The sequence below is a fragment of the Amphiprion ocellaris genome, chromosome 6 (assembly GCF_022539595.1).
Source record: "Amphiprion ocellaris isolate individual 3 ecotype Okinawa chromosome 6, ASM2253959v1, whole genome shotgun sequence".
In the NCBI taxonomy this organism is placed as follows: Eukaryota; Metazoa; Chordata; class Actinopteri; family Pomacentridae; genus Amphiprion; species Amphiprion ocellaris.
The window spans coordinates 36,347,525-36,367,250 of record NC_072771.1 but is presented as its reverse complement, the minus strand read 5'-3'; the positions used below and the strand labels follow the sequence as shown (position 1 = coordinate 36,367,250).

Below are 19,726 nucleotides of genomic sequence, written 5' to 3'. Positions count from 1 at the left end.
GTCTAATCCCATATTGGACAGCTCAAGCATACTTCCAGTCGACGGTGTAATCCCTGTTTCATGTCACTGCCCCAGGTGTGTTAAACTACAGGTAACCATGGAAACGGCGCCTGTGCTTCAATCTGTGCGACCAGATTATCCTGGTTCCAGACATCTGAGCCATCGCCCCACATGTCCGCTTCGTTGAGCAGCTCTAAAGTTGCGACGGATGTTTCAGCCAGGTGGAGAAACAGTCGACCAATCAGAGCTTAGCAGGTGAGGATTAAGAAAGGAAATGTCACCTACGTAGCTAGCCGGCTAGCTACATTCATGAAAACTACAGAGCAGAAAATGAGATGAATGAAGCAAAAGCCAAAAAAAAAACTCTACAAACTCTGTTTCCTCTCATTATTATCCAAATAATTCAATATTAATGACATACTGAGCCACAATCAAAGTTAAAGCTTGGAAAAAAAGACATTCTTCGTGATTATAGATTAACACTTTGGGACAGTGTGGGTGTAGTTTGATGACATTTGACAGTGGCTTAATAACATCTGCACTCTCAGGATGGCAGCTGCTACAGTTGAGGAGGTCAGCAAAAGTAATAGACCTCAAAGTTTTTCCGTTTTCATCAGAGCACTGCAGAGTCAAAAGAATTTAGCTGAACCAAACTTTCAAATCCAGCAGGGTACATACAAGGTCATTTTGGGGCAATGCCGTGTTTCGTTTTAAAACCACCTGTACTAAAATCATATGCCAACAAGAATTAGGTTTTAAACTACAAAGATGTTTATTAAGTTTGACTTTTAAATGGAAAAAAATGTTTTTATGTAGCTCATGTCACACCATGATTGATAATATTAATACTGATCAACTGTACGGCTATCTTCAATGCTAATCTTAAACATCATTCTATAGTTATTGTATTGTATTGTAAATAATGTTTATGAGCACTAAAGAGTGTTTTTATCCTAACATCCACACACATCAAAGTCGATGATATCTTAGACGGTAAGAAAATAGTCGGGTCTCAAAGTTAATGTGTTGGATTCCTACAGAAATGTACAGAAGTGAAGACCTGAGTGACTGTGACATGAGCCAAATCATTGCGATGATCTCTGAAAGAGCTGTACTTGTGGGACACTCCAGTTGTTAAGGACAGTTGTCAAACTACAAACAACCAGCTGGGTGTTGAGGATGGGGTGGAACAAGTCTGATCTCTGGTCATTCCAACTTCTAACTGACAGGACTTAAAGGATCTTCTGCTAACATTCTGGTTACAGATAAAACAGCATCCACACATCGGCAGGTTGAAGATGGCTTGATGGCACTTCAGACCAAATGTATAATAGGCAGAGGTGGTTGTAATCTTTTGATACATCAGTGTATACCGTGGGCCTCACTTAATAAGTTTGAAAGTAAGATTAGGTTCCAGTGCTATATGCAGAAGTTAACATATTTGTTTATACTTGGATCACAAATGGATATGGTGAAAATCCATTTTTATTGTGACTTGTATGTCAACACAACTTGTAGTTATATAAAAAAAAAATCAGTGAAAATATAACAACACCAATAGTTGTCTAGTGCAAACATCATATAATCCTGCAACTTCACTGCTTCCAGGTTAACAATTCAGAATGAGCAGCTGCCACGCAATCTATAAGGTTTATTTACTTTCTAGAGCTGCTTCTGCTAACACTGAAATGTCTCAGCCACAAACAAAGTACACCAAATGATCTGTTGTTGGCTGCAAGAGTGAGTCGTTCTGCACTCCCGACATCTGAGGAACTAAGGTTCCAGTGGATAAATATTATTATTGATGGCAGGGCCACCACAACAATAGCAAAATCCTTAGCGCTAGCTTATTGTGAAGCTAATGTGGCTAACGCTACCATGAGCTTTGATTGTATGGTTACAGGACAAAGCTCCATAGGATGCTGAGGGACATTCAGAGATGTGGAAACTTTAACAGCAATTTGAAACCAATAAACAAGGACTGGATGTGTAACTGTGTTTTCATGTAGCCTGCTGTACCTCAGTGCAACCTAAATTCAGCCACTTCACACCTGTTTGCTTCTCTCCTGCTCTCTGTGCTCACAAATACTGCATTTAAGCACAGCCAAATTCCCAATAAAACTGTTCTCATTTACATATTCTTCTGTTTCTCTTGTCAGAGAATGAAACAAGTATGAAATAGTGACTGAAACGCAGCCAATTAAGACTACATGTCAACCAGCAGTCATTTCAGAGCCATTTCCAAGCTGCAGCTATGCAACACTAAACTGCTGATTTTATAATTGCACAAAGTCACCATACACAAGAGTGAAAAACAACGCCTGTGCTGTGAATTTGATGATATGTCCATGTCAAATGATGGTTTAGAGAGACAAAATCCTGATGTAATGCACTTACTTAAGTCTATGTCAGCAGTTGTGCATAAACTGTTCAGCTGTATTTAAAGCTACAGACGATAAAACAGCCCATTTAAAACAGGGCTAAAAAAAGAAGTTAGACAGTCACGATAAAATGAACCATCTTTGCAGTATTTTGAGCTAAAAAAAAAATGAAAGACACATTCTGGGAACATGTGAGACTTTGATTAATGTGCTGAAAAGGGGCACAATGTGGGTCCTTTAAGTCTGCGGCACCTCACAGCAAATCCTCTTGTGATGTTCACCATTCACCACTCGATCATCGCAACTTCGCCACAGTTTCCTTTGCACCACGGAAAACCAAATCTAATAATAAATGTTGAAGACTGAATCGGTAGATGTTACGGATGACTGAAAAATAACACATTGACAGGTTCTCAAAAGAGACGCATAATGAGAGGGGTGACGAGAGAAAGAAAAGGAAACAGAGAGCGAAAGGGGAAAGGAAAGGGGGAGAGAAATATATGATGTGTACACCAGCTCAGTGAAAGCAAACAGCTAAATTAGTCATGGAAGGGATGCAAATTTGCTTCCCCTGAGTGCTGTATGGTAGAATTACCCTGAGAGAAGCAGAGGGTGAATCATGCCAACCCCCGGCACCATGTGATTTATTAGCAAACATCCAATTCAATAAGAAAGTGCTTAACATTCAAAAAGCTGTGAAAGTCTCATAAGGTGGCATTAACTATATGATATTACCATTTCTACTGGCAGGGGGAAGGCAAGACAAGAGACGGTGGAAAAACAAACACACCCACTTTTCCAGAATGATCCTGGTGTGACGAGCCAAGTGGGACTGTGACAGACTGAAAACTCACTTGGCCTTTTCCACACACGCGTGTTACTACTCATTAACATAGACAACGAGGTTCATTAATTGACACTCCAGCCCAAAGAGCCTCTCTCTGCTTTGAAAAGGGCATGGAGAGAGAGAGAGATATGGGGAGAGAGATGGTGAAAAATAAAGTGGGGAGAAGGAGAAAGTTGGGTGCAACATAAGCAGAATGAGATTACTGTTGCACTCCTGCCTAGAAATTAAAGTTTAAGTGGTGCTGGGTATCCGGCGCACTTATGTTTCTAAGAAAAACTGTAAAACAGCTATTGCAGGTCGCCCAGAACTATTTCAGCCTCGCACACTTCTGCGGTGTGAGATATAATCATTTTGTGGAGGTATTTTGAGCAAAAAAAAAAACTATTTGCTGGTATTGGGAATGTTTACCAAAGAAGCCTTTCAATAAAAATCTCTATCTGTATTTTCTTCCCTCAAGAGTCTATATGATTCCAAAAACTTTTTCAATGCAGGAACCCAACAGCCTTTGCAAAATCTAAGAAACTTGACCTGCATTTTCTCAAGGAGAATGAGACGGAACCAAAAAATCTTAATCTATAATTCCTGGAACCCAGAAACATCCTTCTTTTGGGGTTATTTTCTGGTAGACCAGAAACTATTAGCGGTTGAAGTTGCTGACTGGTCAAGCGTCATGGTTGTTGCAACTTACACATTTGCTCAGTAATTGAAAATACAGAAATAAAAATGTTTCTGGGCCGGATTCTGAAAGATTCAGCCTGAAAATCTTATTGTTGCTACCGTTTGTGGGACAGAAATGTCTACCAGGCAGCATAGGCTTGTATATTAAACAAGCAAACACACACATTATGGCAAAGTAGCAGTCCAGATCGAAAAGAAAAACACGGATATCATTGAAAGCAGTATATTCACGGAGGTATTCACTAAGATCAGTCTTAAAAGAACCTCAACGATCAACGATAAACTAATCAGAAGTTGCCGTGCTACTCCTGAACTTCACCCAATGGCAATTTCTGCTGTGGTGATTGCAATTACTATGAGAACGTAGCAAAAATTGATGCAGTCCTACCCTTTCACCAGCTTCAAGAGCTGTAATACTACCTATGTACTGCTACTACTGACCTGAATGCATTTGTTGGTGTTTTTATGTAGGCTTCACTAAAAGGAGACTTTGGGACAGAGTGGCCAAATATACGAATGCTATTTGTACAAATGGAAGCACAACTTGGGAGTGATTTAACACGAAAGAACGCTGGGTATTGAAGTTAATCCCTTTGAATTGTAATTTTTTTGTAATTGTAATTATTTCCTCCCTCTTTCTGGTAAAGTTTTGCTTTGTTTAATTTCTTTAAAAAACAGTAAAATTACATCATTTTCTAGTTTACTCCCTTATCAGACTGAGTAGTCAAATCTTTACATACATTGTGTCAGTCTAAAAGGAATTTCTTACAGTTTCTGTTTCAGTTCCTGTTTCATTTTCCACTGTTTCCCCCGCATGGGACATTGATCAAATATTTCATTTTAATCGTTTTTTTAAATCATTATATCATCACTGTGCTACCAGCTGGATTAATGCAGAGGTCTTGGGATGAAGAATCGGTAATTCTCACTCCAACAGTGAAAACAGAATAATCCTTGAAAGAGACATTAGAGAATGATTAGCAAATCTCTGGAGTACGTCAAAAAAGGGCACTGCTGGTTTGATTGATTTACTAATTGTGCCGGTATACGTGTGCATGTGTACGTGTGTGCGTATGTGTGTGTGTGTGTGTGTGTGTGTGTGCGTGCGTGCGTGCGTGCGTGCGTGCGTGCGTGCGTGCGTGCGTGCGCAATTCTGTGTTTGCAATGGCTCAGTGGGGTGGGTAGGAATTGATTGAAAGCAGAAAGTGGTTCTCACATTTCAAAGTCAAATTAGTAAATGAAGAAGGAAAGGATGGAGTCATTAAGAAATTCTCACCTTCCTGGCAAGACGTTAAATACATTAATAGAAGAATGTAATTGTCTGCGTCTCTCTCTGTCGAAGAGATACGACAAGACGAATTGAAAGGGGAATCCAAAAACATCTGGTGAGCCACATCTCATGATGTGTGGCTTTTCAATTGATTATATACCGGGCATATTCAGGCATGTCCCAGGAGGTTAACAGTGACTTGATGACATTTTCACAGAAACACTCAGAGATGCAGTTTTACCCTCTATGCTGCAAATCCTTCCATGAAAACAGCTTCCCAAGATGTGTGTGATGACAGAGTACATCATATGTCACAGATTACCACTTACTGTCCAGGTTGATTACATTTTCTGTTAAAGTTAGTTAGCTTAAAAGCAATATCTAATGCATTCTAAGCCATGTAGGTTCTTGGGCACATCTTGTTGGATTCTATGACTTAAATTGAGCAAAATGTGCATTTCTGTAGCTTAACTGTTGTGTAAGTTGATATAACAGCCTGGCTTCTGGAACATAACTTCACTGCTGTTGATAATGATTGAATAAATAACCGATAAGGTCAAAATGTTGTATTTTGCTCTGTATTTATTCCATTATGGGAACATTTAGCAGTCAAAAGCAAACTATTTCTAACCTTGTGTTGTTGGGGTTGTTGCTAAATTTTTAAACAGATCACAATTTAAACATAAATTAAGCTAATAAAACTGGGTATTTTCTGACTTAGACTGCTGCCTTCAAGACAAAAAAAACAAACACTAATATTAAACACATGGAAATTCAGTATTTAAATGTGAACTGCAGTCCCCTACTGTATATGCTTATTTATTGCCAATGTACACTGAATGATTCAGACTAATTTTAAACTAATTACTTCCCTAATTCCGCTAAACTTGGCAACATCCCTGAACTCAGCATATTTTTTCACCATGCTGAGAATCAACTCATTAATTACAGGACGGGGAATCTGTTTTTCTACTTTGTAGTCATCACAAATTGATATAGAAGGTACTGCTGTAAACAGGAGGGGTGACCGTAAAACATTTCTTTTTGAACTGCTCTTGCTTCTGGCTTTTGTTTTTTCAGTGATATTCTGAATTGTTGGCTGAGAGGATTTGTTTTAACACGTAAAAATGCATTTGAAACTAATGCAGAAATGTTTTGCTGCATCACAATCAGCTAAGCACAAATCTGAGCTCTTAGATGCTAATGCAGAGTCCAATCAAGATATGAGGATCTGACTTCTTTAACGGCTTCCACAGACAAAGAACGAACGTCATCGCTTCCAAATGATTTCACATGTTAATTGGTAAGATTATGCTACTTGTTGAAGTCATGTCAGAAGATCTATTTTTACATTACATCTATCGAACTGAGCCAGAGTCATTACCATAGGAACAAGAACAATGTGCTCAGTAGCTACAGTTAAGCCTAAAATTATTCATACCCATGACAATTTGATCTCATAGTAGATTTCTTTTTGACCAATTGGTTTCTTCTGACTGGAAATTGCACAAAGAAGTCACAAAAAATGGTTAGACATTGTGGTGGACTTTTTTTTTTTTTTTTTTTTTAACTAAAAATGGCATGTCCAAACTTATGAAATTGTCAGAAATCTCTAAGATGTGCAGCTTCTACACCATTACAAATAGATCTGGCCATTCCTACAATGTTCTAGAGCTTTCTTTTGCACTATAAATTGACAGCAGTTGATATAGGAGTTCTCTAGTTGGTCACTAGTCATTTGCAAGTCATGACTAAAACCAAAGTGCTGCTATTAGGGTCCATCAGTGAGAGACAGGTGTTGCTCACAAGATGGGAAAAGGTCATAAAGTCATATCCAAGCGTTTTCAAGCATCAGAAGCCACAGTGCAAAGTGTATTCACAAAGTACAAGGAGTTTTGAAGTGTGGAAAAAATCTCAAAGGCCATGGTAGGATGTCAAAAGTGGCAAAAAAGTAAGTTCAAGAGGCCAAGAAGAATTCAAGGACCAACACCAAGACCAAGCAGATCTCAACCAGACACTCCAGCTGGCACTAAACAAGGATGATCTCAATTGGGTTTCTCAAAGATGGGCACACAAAAACACTCCAAGCATTTTCAAAAACTCACCTAGACCAAGAAGAAAGTTCCTGGTCATCAGTTCTGTGGTTGGATAGGTTAAAAATGGGTGTGTGGAAAGAGTGATGTGATGTTTTTTTTGGCGAAGGAAAGGAGAAGCATTCGACCTCAAGAACACCACCAAGTCCACAGTCAAGAATCGTAATTGGAATTAAATGCTTTGGGGGAAAATCCGCCCAATGGGCCAGGCAACCTCACCAATTCAAATGGCATTTGACAAAAGAGAACTACATTAAGATTCAGAAAACCTTAACCTTGAGCAGCACTGGACCTTCCAGCAAGACAATGATCTGAAACATTCAGTCAAAGTGGTCAAAAAATAAACAATATCAGCATTTTAGAGCAACCCTTGCATCTCAGTGAGAAGCCGTGGAGAGAACTGAAGACCAGAGTGATGGCAAGGAAGACTTCCAACCTCAACGACCTGAAAATCCCAATGGAGACATGCGAAAAAGCTTATTAGCACCATTTGTTTCTGGTGGTGGCAAATAAAGGCTTTGCCACTGACCACCAAGAAAGCGTAGGAATAGTTTTGCACATGGTATTTGCAGTAAATATCACAGAAACAGTTGAAATTAATCACTAGTTCATGTCATTTCCAGTCAGAAAGAATCTATTTGTAAAATTGTTTGTCCAATCTCAACATAATTAGTCTGGAAAAAATTCATAAATCACAGTTGGAAATCTCTCTCTACATATATAGTCAATTCCTGAATAATGTTTAATATCCATTGAAACATTTTTTCTTGATCAAATGTCTCTATGTAGTATGAACATATTAGCTATCTGCTAATGCTATTGGAAAAAGCACCTCATCTCATCTTAATAGGTCTTCTATCCAGCTGAAAACGGCTAAAAGCAAAGACAGTTGAGCATTTGTTGCCAAAAAGAAAGAAAAAAAAAAACAAAAACAGACCCAAATATCTTTATGAAGACACAGAGGACCAAATCATTCCTGAATATATTTGGACTGGTGCTTGACAGGTGGTGAGAAACAACACTCCAATTTCCCCACACAGCTGAAAGTTTGCCTCTCTTATGCATTTTGACTTGCAAAAATTGGCAGCTGTTTCATTTCGGGGGGGAGACTTTCTTGGATTTGTAGATAATACTGAACGCTCAGGTAAGGAGGCAATTTGCTCATTATTTCTATGGATGGGATAGAAAACCATGTGGTTCACTGCGAGCTGAAAAGGAAAACACATTATCACACAGACAAACACATTAAACAGAGAAGTACAAAGCTATAAAGCCGAAGATGAGGGTCCGCGCAGGCAAACCGTTGCATTCACCAACTTTTGCAATCAAAATAAGCAACCAGAAAAACAATTTTCAAACAATGATTGCAGAAAAAAAAACATATTTGAGAGCCAATATTTGTGGAATTGGAAATGAAAAACATTGAAATAGAGGTTATTATGCATTAGAAAGGCAATTTAGATGCTTCGATAGACAACAATAGGCAACTATTTGCAATGTAGCCAATATTACAAAATGACTTTAATTAGTACGTGAGATGAAAAGCAGGAATATTAAACATATATATTAGATTTTTTCTGACTTTAACGTGCATAAGAAGAGACTGCATTCCAGCAAAGCAGAATACAATTAATTTTTATTCATATTTTCATGTATAATGTAATCATTTAAGCAATTTTTATCTTCATCTCTAACATACTTGCATATTTCCAATGTAAAAGAAAGCATTGGGAGATTATTAAATTTTTGACAAACTAAAATGTCACTTATCTGTCTGCGGATAAAGCAAATTTCGGTTCATCCATCATCAGTATATGCCAGGTAGCCTTGCACATTCAGCTATATAGTCTTTGTGCTGTATTATGCAGTGATAATGAGATATTAGGCCATATCTCATTAAGATAAAGGGAGAAAAATGTCTCTTGGGGTCAGGGGGTAATCTCTGGTTATTGTGTCCTGGCCATCATGCCAGGTAATTAAGCACAAGAAAATGAGGACCTATGGAGCACTGTGAGCTTATTAAAAACCTGAGTTTAATAATAAGGGGCAATATGGACAGTATGGAAGGAGCATGTTAAACAAAGAAGCAGCTGTTTAGGTAGGCAATATTGTGTGATTTCTATTTTATTCAGCTCCAGTGAAGTGTTTGCAAGTTGTTTTTCATCCCGATTGAAAAATCAGATGAGGAATCTTGATGCAAGACTTAAGAGAGTATAAAACTGAGTAATTTTTAAGCAATCAGGAGGTAAAAAAAAAAAATAGAAACTAACTTTGCATTGTTACACATCCAGATACAAAACAAACTCAGCCTCATGCCAGAACTGACTGAACAACCAACCTGATGCTCGCCAGCAACCGTCCTCCAACCAATTATGATGTATTATGAGGTTCTTGGCTATCAGAGAAGCCAGCAGATTTGCCCTGTCTCGATGAGTCGCAACATTTCCAGGCACACACAGGCTATTGATTAGAGCGGCTCAACTCGCAGCCTGCAGTCTATCAGTGCTCGGGGACCGGTAATCAATTCTCTAATGCCGTTGGAGCCTATTCACTGCAGCTACGATCCACTCGTCACTGAGCAGACACCCGCCGACATGTGTGGACGCGGCCCCGACCAGGCGCACATCACATATAACCCAGATGGCCATCGCAAAAGCAGGGGACGACTGCCAGATATGAACTTACCAAGTGTAGCAGCGATAGTGCACTGTCATCTAATGGCATTATCAAAATGAGTGCAGCTCTCCTGAGGCAGACTCTGGTTCCTGATTACCGAGCAGTGGTGCACCCTGTCCACGGCCAAATCTGATCAGCATAGCACCAGACGTAGGGACGGCCAGTCAGGAACTCGGCCCGAAGGCCCCCTTATCTCTGCCGACAGGCCATTGGTTCTTTATGGGCAATGATGTCCTCCCATGAATTAATCTGATTGGGGTCTGGTGGAAGATTATGTTCGAGTAAAACTGCTGAAAGGAAAGGTGGGGTCCGAACTTCCTTTCTAAACTACTTGGATCAAATGGAATTACGTCGTGAGGCCTTGTGCAGAGCAGACCGAGGCCGGGACGGAGGCTCTGAATGTTTGCTTCAGGCAGACCATCTGCTGAAACTGACTGGCCTTTGCTAGATTTGGAATATTGTCTTAGAGACACTTTATGGGAAAAGATAACTTCGACACTGACACAATAAAACCATGCTGCTTCACTTCTAATTCGGGTTATTCCATCTGAACTTATCATCGACCTTCTGCTTGAGCAGCTCTGTTTTGCTTTAAACTTTTTTTTTATCATAAACTACCAACATTTAGCAAAGTATCTGTGAAATTATAGCTTGTCGACCCAACTCGCATACTCAGATTTGAAGCTATGTTTGAATGATAATATCTGATGAAATATTAAAGAAAAAAGCCTGTAATTTTCACTGTTGTTTCTCATCATGCCACTTATTCAGAATTTGCAATATTGGACAAGCAAATCAAGTAGTTTCTTGCTATGGGTGAATTAAAATATTAAAAAATAAATACATTTCAAGCTGTCATGATCAGTCCCATCTTTGAGCTCACATTCACAAAAAAATTATTAATGCAGAACTCAACTAGTGATATTTTCTGAACGATATTCAGTTCAGGTCACAAAAATGCAAAACAAAACACAAAATACTTTTTTAATATGAAATACTGACAACAAAAGTAATAAAGACAGTTATTTTTGTTTAACTTTTAGAACTGATTGGGCAGCTATGATGAATTGTAGCACAAAAACATAAACTAAATATTACTAAATCCAAGAATAAAATAGTTAGATACGGTCATCAAAACATAGTGTAACATTTCAATGTGCGAAAAAACGTGTATAAAGTAGGTCAGCAGGCAATTTTTTTAAAAAAAAGATCACCATAACACCTGTGTTGTAGGTGTTGATTTAAGTTCTTTTCTCTTTTTTTTTAATCAAAGAAATTCAGTATTTTTTTTTAAATATCTTATGACGATACAACTGTCACACATTTTTGAGTTCTCTCTCCTTCTAGGAATGGTTGTGCTGTTTTCCATAGAGGTGCAGGACTTTATATTGCAGTGAAAAATGAACCCATGAGAGGGAAAATGGCAGATCTGCTTGGGCTTCACTTGTAATGGAGTATGATTTATTGCAGTATTGCCAATACTAGCACTGATAGAATCTGAATAATCCTATCATCTCAAATTCTCTGCTTCTTGTTGCAACCACATCATTTTCAATTATATAATTATATGTAATATAACTAATACTGTTTGAAAATAGGCAAGTTCTTATTATATAATTGAAAAAAAATATAATTTTAAAAACTAAGTTATCAGAAAATGAATGCTTTAAATTTTATTTATTTATTTTATTTTATTTTTTATTTTATTGAATGCTTTATCTGTCATGAGTCACATGATTCTTTAAAAATGATGCAACATTCATATATATTTGACAAATAGCTCATTTGATATTAAAGGTTTTTCAGTATATAAATCTCAAGAAACTCCTAGCATTTGTCTTACAAATCAAATAATATTCTGTTGTGTGTTTATAATGTGATCAAAACTAGGGTAAAACAAGGCTGGTTTAACATTTCATTGTTTTCTGTCACAGTTTGGGAATGATGTTAAAATGGAATCCACTCTTCCAGATTTTAGGAGTAGGGTGATAATTTTAACCAGTAAACGCACAAAGCTTCAAACCTGCAGCCACAATAAATCCAGAGGAGAACAGCACTTACTTTGGTGTCTGCGTGTCCTCCAAGCGGTTCCCCAGCTGGAACTCGTGGGATTTGCTGCGGTGCAGTGCGGTGAAGCCCGGCAGCAGGTGGATGAGCTTGCGGCTCGGCGGAGGCGGCGTTCCCGGGGCCTTCACTTTGTTTCTTCGCCTCATGGGGGGAGTGCCAGGCGGGGTCATAGTGTTGACCACCAAGGGAGTCCGAGGAGGCGTGTGGCCAAAATGCCTCTGGCGGGGTGACGGGGGCAGGGAGCGATGACCAGTGTCCAGGGGAGGGAAGAGGCCGGTGGCGGGGCTGTCGACGGTGAGCCGATCGGCATACAAAGGGGGGGCCAGGGCCTGGGGGCTGTGGCACATGTGCTGGTTGTACTTGGACTGGACTTTGGGGCTTTGGGAGAGCTGGAAACGAATCCACTGACTGGCCTCTGGCTGGCACACCGGAGTGTTTTCCTTTCCAGATTCAGAGGTGGGCCACTGGATGGACCAGTCCTGTTTCGCCTGGCTCCCTGTTGGAGGACAAACATGCAGACAGCAGAGCACCTGGTTGGAACATACGGTAGAAAATGAATGCTTTAGGGGCTCACACAAACTACAAAATAACATATTGTCTTTGATATCTGTAGTGGTATCCAGGCATGCACGTAGTTGTGGTCTCATTTGTCCAGGTCAAACTCCACCTACTATACAGTGTAAATAAATGGATTTAATGTTGCTCACAGCTTTTAAAAATGACCTTTAAAAAACAAAAGAGCAACATCTCCAGAAACAATGTCACGATGACTCTACAGATCATCTTATTTTCAGCAGAACTGCTTTATAAAAGGAGAATTATTCCCACTGAAAACTGTCAAAACAGTGCTTTTATGAAAAAAAATAATGACTGAATTTGAATTTGAAATATTTTGTCAGTACAGGAGAGAAATCTACAATTGCAAGTCAGGATACCACTTGGGTGAAGCAAAAAAAAAAAAAATGTGTGTCTTAATAATTTGGGTGAACATTTGTGTGTAATACGGTGTATCAAGTTAAACTAAATTAGTTCCTGCCGTGCATTTAATATTATAACACCCACTAGCGTTTATTCATGATTGCAGCAGTTAGTAATCCTGGAAGCAGGCAGACATTTACAGCCTGCTAATGTGCTCAATTTAGGTAATGAAGAATTAACTTTGCTGTTATCTGATGTGAACATATTAGTAGTGCAGTGGTGTTCAAATATGCTAATGTGGAGCAGATTAAGCATCAGTGGATGGAGCAGGAGAATGAGAGAAATGGAAGAGCGCAAAAACATAACGGAGCAAAAGCTGCATGAGTCATAACACAAGCCAACTTTTACCAAAACTAAACTTTCAGTTGAATGACAAAGGGGGGACAAAAAGAAAAACTTGAAAGTGAGCAGCCAAAATGAGTGTTTTCGAGCTCAGGCGACAATACTTTACCTCCGTTACTGTGCAATTTATCCTCCTCAAGTTGTTCTTCAGAAAGAAACAAAAAAAAAAGAACGTTTTTATTGATCTGGAAAAGAAACAGCTGAAATATTCTACTTGTGTTTCCATCTGCAGTTCTTCACAGCCAAAAGGGCCGTGCAGCAAAACAAAGCATAACGTTGGTAGAACTGATCCTGGGTACGTCTAAACAGATACAGCATCTTATGCGTGACCAAGTGTGGCCAATATTGACCTCATAAAACTGCAAATGACCACCACGATTAATGCAAATTTCTGTCAAAAACCCTGCACGTCTTTCTTTTTTTGTTTTGTGTCATTATTTTTCTTCCCTGACACTGTCTCCAAGGAGCTACGAGCATCAAAAAACACAAACTTCAAACACAATATCAACACCAGCAACATCAAATGAACCGCGAGAAATATCAGCCATAAAAGGTCCCAGTTGAATAGAAAAACTTACGGCGGGTTAATATAAAAAAAAAAAAAAGAGCCAGCAGCCTTTTCTATTCTGTAATGTTATGAAAAAAAAGGCCGCGAGGATCGATGAGCCGAAAAAAGACACAAGGGACATAATGTACAGGGATTTTCAAGGGTCTTGTTTTCTTTTTTTTTTTTAACACTTTTAGTCGTCTTGAAGGGAGAGGGGGGCTTCTACATTTTCTTTTCAACAAAGTGAGTGTTGAGACGGCAAGTTTTCATTTTCCTGGGGTCGTGTTTAGCGAGTCTGAAACCAAAAAAAAACATTTTGTTTAAGCAGAAATGTGGGTGCAGTTTACATACTGCAGCTTAGAAGTTTCAATAGTTGCTTATACAAGAGAAAACCAACAAAGTTCTGTTTTCTGAATAATTTGCAGAAAAAATTAAAAGTTAAGCTTTATGCTCAGTAGAACACGAGTCTTCATGAGCTTTTCCTTCCAAAGTCAAAAGACTCTGAGATAAAGTCCAGTTTGAGCATTCAGACTTAAGCTCAACACTGAATCTCAAAGACATTTTTTGCTCCTTCCACATTTGTCCTCACTGTTGGCTCATATTTCACTGCAATATCCTGCACCTCTATTGAAACTGAAAGAACCCAAAAATATCTTCTGTACAGTGTGACACAGTTATAATACTATGAATCTAAAAATCAGCATGAATCACAATGTATAACATTTTCTCAAATTCCCGCACGTTACCAAAACTGGCAAAAAAACACTAGTGGTTCCACATATTAAAGATATTTAACTATTTGCATGTTTAATTTGCTTCTATAATAGCCACTAAATGTAAACACAGCTTCTCGGTCGCACCAAGGAGTGCAGAATTTTTTGTTTTTTTTTTACAGAATCTGGTTAGAGAACAGGGTATAATTTTAACAAATTTTTAAATGAAATATGTAGAATGCAGTGATTTCAATGGAAAGTCACGATTTTAAGCTTTAATTTGGGATCTGAGGGTGCACATGATTAGTTCTGTCAGATTAGGACTGCCAGAAAGCTGAAAATCTGTCAGTGCTTTCCGTTTATTGAATTTTTGGGTCAAAAACTGGTGTAATTTTAAAGATAACATGTCTTTTAAACACACCAGTGGGCTTTAGGGTTCAGAGATTTGAACTGTTCTGGTTGAATAACACAAGGGATGAACAGAAGTATGTTTGGTTTTCTTCATTAAAAAAGAAAAAAATAAGTTAAGCAATACAGGCTACAGTATATGCATAAAACTGAATAGAAAAAGTCCTGATTATTAAGCCTAATATTCTGTATTTACTGCTTTGGTTGAGCTCCAGTGTTCTTGTCAACCTTTTTCCAAACAATATCTCTAACAAACCAACTGTAAACTATCATCAATGCACCACACAACTAAAGGAAATGGTGGTGCCTTTAGCAGAAAACTTTACAAAGCCAGAAACCCCCCCAAAAAAAGTAGAAGAGTGAATGTTGAACTTAGATTCATTGGAAATTACAAATCTATATCTATTTTGTATCCAAAATATCCATAAGAAAATTGAGAATAAGTTTAAAATGAGAATCAACTGTGGTACAAATACATCCAGAATCACAGCTACTCAAACTTCACAACTATTTTCCACCAAACAGGAGCAAACACACGCAAAAAGGCTGTGAAAAAAAAAAAAACGCTAAAAAAAGTCAACATTACAATTAATCAGGTGATGTTGCTGATTATTTCCTGCAATTCTAATCAGTGAAACCAGTGTTGTCTTCGTTGTCATGGAAACCTGTCAGGTATCCGCACTGCATGGTACACGGTTTATCCAACCCCTGCACAGAACATGTTACTGTGAAAACTACAAAATGTGCAATGGAAAACCCGAAAGGAAACTTCAGAAGGAAGTAAGTTCTATTATTGGTACGAACTGTCATTTTCAACAGGTTGAGTGTTTTTCCAAAAACACAAAGAATTGATCGGTCTGAACACGGCAGCTGTAATCGACATCAATAAAAATTAGTCAGGATCTCTTGAGTCGAGTTGTTGCTGCCACTCTGGCTTCAGTGCAGCACTTACACTTGTGTGTGTGAACCCACATCTCACCCTGCAAAACCCTCCAGCAAGACGTCTAGATGGAGGAAGGATGAGTGGGCCTGAAAGAGTGCTCATCCAGCACTGCAGGAAAAAGATGAGGGGATGCTCAATCAAGCCTCCTTTATTAGCAGCGAGAAAACCACGACAGGCCTCTCAGAAAAGTTCAGCTTGACCCCACGTGAGCGTTAATCAGAAAAGTGACAGAAAGCTGGCTGACCGGCCAACACACGAGGACGTCAATTTGCACTGCACTTTTCAGAATTAGGTAGAAATCAGAAAGGCCGACTGATCACCTCTGATTTAATTTACGAGCTTCCATCTGTTAATTATACTCTCGCTTCACTTTTTTTTTCAAAAACTACTTTTGACAGCGCTTATCAAGCTGACGCCCGAGTGAAAATTTCTCTGCGAGAGAAGCAATGAACTTGAATCACACTCATGAAACTGTTGCTTCAAGTAATGAGTCAATGCACGAAGCACACACTAGTATCTTAGCAACTGCTACAGCAAAATAGTAACAGGACCTGACTTATGAAATTCTTGTTTCACATAATCTCACCTAAGCAACAGCCCGAAAAAAAAAAAAACAGCTAAATGAGACGACAAACACAGACTGAGCATAAGCCCTTTGAGAATTTCAGGTAATTTATGCGCCTTGTGCTTGTTAGACAGTAAATTTTAGAAGTTGCTTCGAGTGGAGAGCTTTGATACAAAAATACATATGAAAGTTTTCTAATTTATCACAACTTCTGGGGGCTGAAAGACTATTCAAAAGGGGGACGGAGTGCTGATATCAAGGCGGGTCTGCCCTCAATTATTTTATCAAAAGGCAGTCCTACTATGTGCTTGAATTTACATTTACTGACTGCTTTTCTTGTACTTTATTGCTCTTTTTCTTTGGGATGCATTAAAGGTCCGGTGTGAAGTATTTAGCGGCATCTAGAGGGGAGGATGCAGATGGCAGAATCAACTGCGGCTGTTAATAAACGTGAAAAAAAAACGCAGAAGTGTTTGGTTTGTCCATTCTGGGCTACTGTAGCAACCTGACAGAAGAGCACCTGCGCCCTATGTAGATACAAAGAGTTTGCTTTAAGGTATAAAAACACAACAATTGTTATTTTCAGCAGATTATACACTACTGACAACTTCTTCATGAATATTATGTTACATCTCTGTTAATATATCCTCCTAAATCCTACACACTGAGCCACGTTTTAAGTGTATCTCAGTACAAAATGACCCAAATACATTTGCAACCACCAATCAATGCTGCATTTTCCAGCAAAGTCATATAAATGCATAAACGGAAATCTTGACATTTCTGCTAGATTTCTGCTCTAATTAGCTGGACTCCTGTCTCCAATATATTAAAAAAACAGTGACATCAAAGAAATGTTTTTTATTTGAAGCAGATAAAAGGAAAGGTTTTAGATGCAGTACGTGGTGAGATCAACCTATAAAGTTGACAAATTAGCATTTTTTGTAGTTTTTTCATGCTGCGACATACTAACTATTACTGTAACTGGAGGGAATTTTCATCACTGTGAGGTTGGGATGCAGCTACATGACACAAAGCTGTCCTGATCTAATAGATAAAGTTGTAAAGGAACTGTAGCAGCATGTACCTGTGGCTACACCCATAAAATGCAGTTTTGTATGTGTGTGTGGTGCGATACAACATTCTAGTTTCAGCTTAAATTCGTAGTAAATGATATTTTATGATAAAAATGCACAAAATGACAATGTGAAACAAACATGGCACGGATCTGTACGGCAGTGCGTTTAATTCCCAGCCAGCTGGTCCTTGCTTCATGTCATTCCCCTGCTTTTTCCCCACATTTCAGACAGATGTCTCCTGAATTCATAGCTCAATTTACATACTGTGTGTTTTAGCACATTGTTGTAGTTGCCCGGCCCTTTGACTGTTTTAGTTTGCTTTTACCACTCTCGTAACTTCAATTTTGGCCACCACATGTAGCTGTTTCTGGCAAAAAAAGAGCTCTAAAAAGCCACTTTATACCATCTGCTCAATAACCAAACAGCGAATATACACAGTTAGACAGTAGCTGGTGAACATAGTGGAGCATTTAGCAGCTAAAGGAATACATATTTCTCTCGGAGAACTAAAGCAGAGCTAAGAAGAGTGAAGACTTTACTTTGCCGTGTGCCAGTGTTGCTCTGTCAATGCCAGATGTATAACTGAGCAACTTAAAAGGTGATATGTCAAAGCTCTGTTCACAACTAGGTTCTGATGCTCACATTTTTTTGAAAGGCATGATATCTTTTTTTTATAAATGGCTGAAAAGAGATCATTCATCACAGCAAGAAACTGTAAAAACTTAATTTTTGCTTTACAATGACATTTTAACTACAGTTCCACATGGAAACTTGACCAAATCTAAGCTTAAAATTCTGTAAAACACTACAAATTCTGCACTCCTCTGCACAACAAGAGCTATAATCACTGACTCATCTAAGACCAACAGTCTTGTGACAAAATTCAGGGACTTTTTGATTTAACTGGATTGAATTGCAGGATGTGCAGAGAAGGTAGGAAGAACGTATGGAAATAAGTTGAAAATTTAACAAGGAAAAAGTATATATAGAATACAGAGCTCCTTTTCACCAGCATCGGTAAAACCTGGAGGCACTTGGACAAACGTGTTTGCAGGTTTTTAAATTTTAGTTAAAAAAAAAAAAAACTAAGAATTTCAACTTTCAGTTTTTGGTGATTTATAGCATTATAATTGCTTCTAACAATGGTTTCACTGTTTCAATAGACGTACAGGAGTTTTTATGTCAGTGAAAACTGAACAAAGAGTGAATAAAAAGGTGACAGGAGCAGAAAACAACTACTAGTTGGAATTTTTGAGCATTGGAAAGAGCCAAGCTAGTGGTTTGTGCCTTCTTCTAAGCTTTCCACTAAGCTAAACTAAGCTAAACTAATGGTATCTAGGCTTTGGGAACCCCCTGAAAACTTTTCCTCAAATTTTAAAGTCGCAGACAGCTGCTGGTTACAAAAAGCTCTGATAAACATGTTGCATATCCACTAATCTGTCCACCAAACAACACATTAGCAGCATTTAGTCGGTAGAAAGTCAGATATTTTCATCAGGATTTGACTGAGTGCAACACGGAGCTAAAAAGTGGCTGAAAACTAGACTTATATTTATGAAGTGGTGAAAACGTAACTCCAAATAAATGGCAATGTTGCTCTATGTCTGCTAGGAGTTGAAATAATGAACTGATGGCTAACAAATTTTTACTAACTAATGTGATAATAAGTAAGTTTTGCCTTTCTGCTCCCCCCAGGTGGCCAAAAAGGTAGGGTGCCTTGCACTTGTTTTTCAATGTCAACTTTAAAAAAATGATCAGGACATCTAGATGTGGGTGGGATTTGATCAGATCTGATTGACTGATTACAAACAACCCTTCAACAGCCATCAGAATGTAATGCAAATGCAGCTAAATCCTGAAAGGTGTATGGAAGGATCTTATGGTAAAAAATTAAAACTGGAGAAACTTTGGCAAGAAACATAGGATCCCATTACCAGGGGTTATTTTTTTTTGAAACCGCATCCTCATCAATCTTCCATTCTCCTGAACAAACCCTGCATCTCCACATCAGCTGTAGAACCACACAATGCACCTGAAGCATTCACAACTGCTTCTCCTCTGCAGTGATTAATGCAAATAACCCACCAGCAATAATGGGGGCAATCTTAACGTGTGGTGAGGCTTTGAGAAAGGCAGATA

At 38.5% G+C, this 19,726-nt stretch overlaps 1 protein-coding gene across 3 annotated transcripts in view; it reads right to left on the bottom strand.

The window, feature by feature from the left end:
• Window positions 1-19,726, bottom strand: part of ksr2 (kinase suppressor of ras 2) — a 142,095-nt gene that overhangs the window by 95,411 nt on the left and 26,958 nt on the right. For 2 of the 3 annotated variants that reach the window (XM_023276279.3, XM_023276278.3), the window contains exons 4-5: window positions 13,442-13,477; window positions 12,007-12,508 (exon numbers count right to left, since the gene is read on the bottom strand). In XM_023276279.3, the coding sequence (XP_023132047.1) occupies window positions 12,007-12,508; window positions 13,442-13,477 (538 nt within the window). The remainder of the gene's footprint in view (window positions 1-12,006; window positions 12,509-13,441; window positions 13,478-19,726) is intronic. The other variant, XM_035950986.2, reaches the window with a different exon arrangement.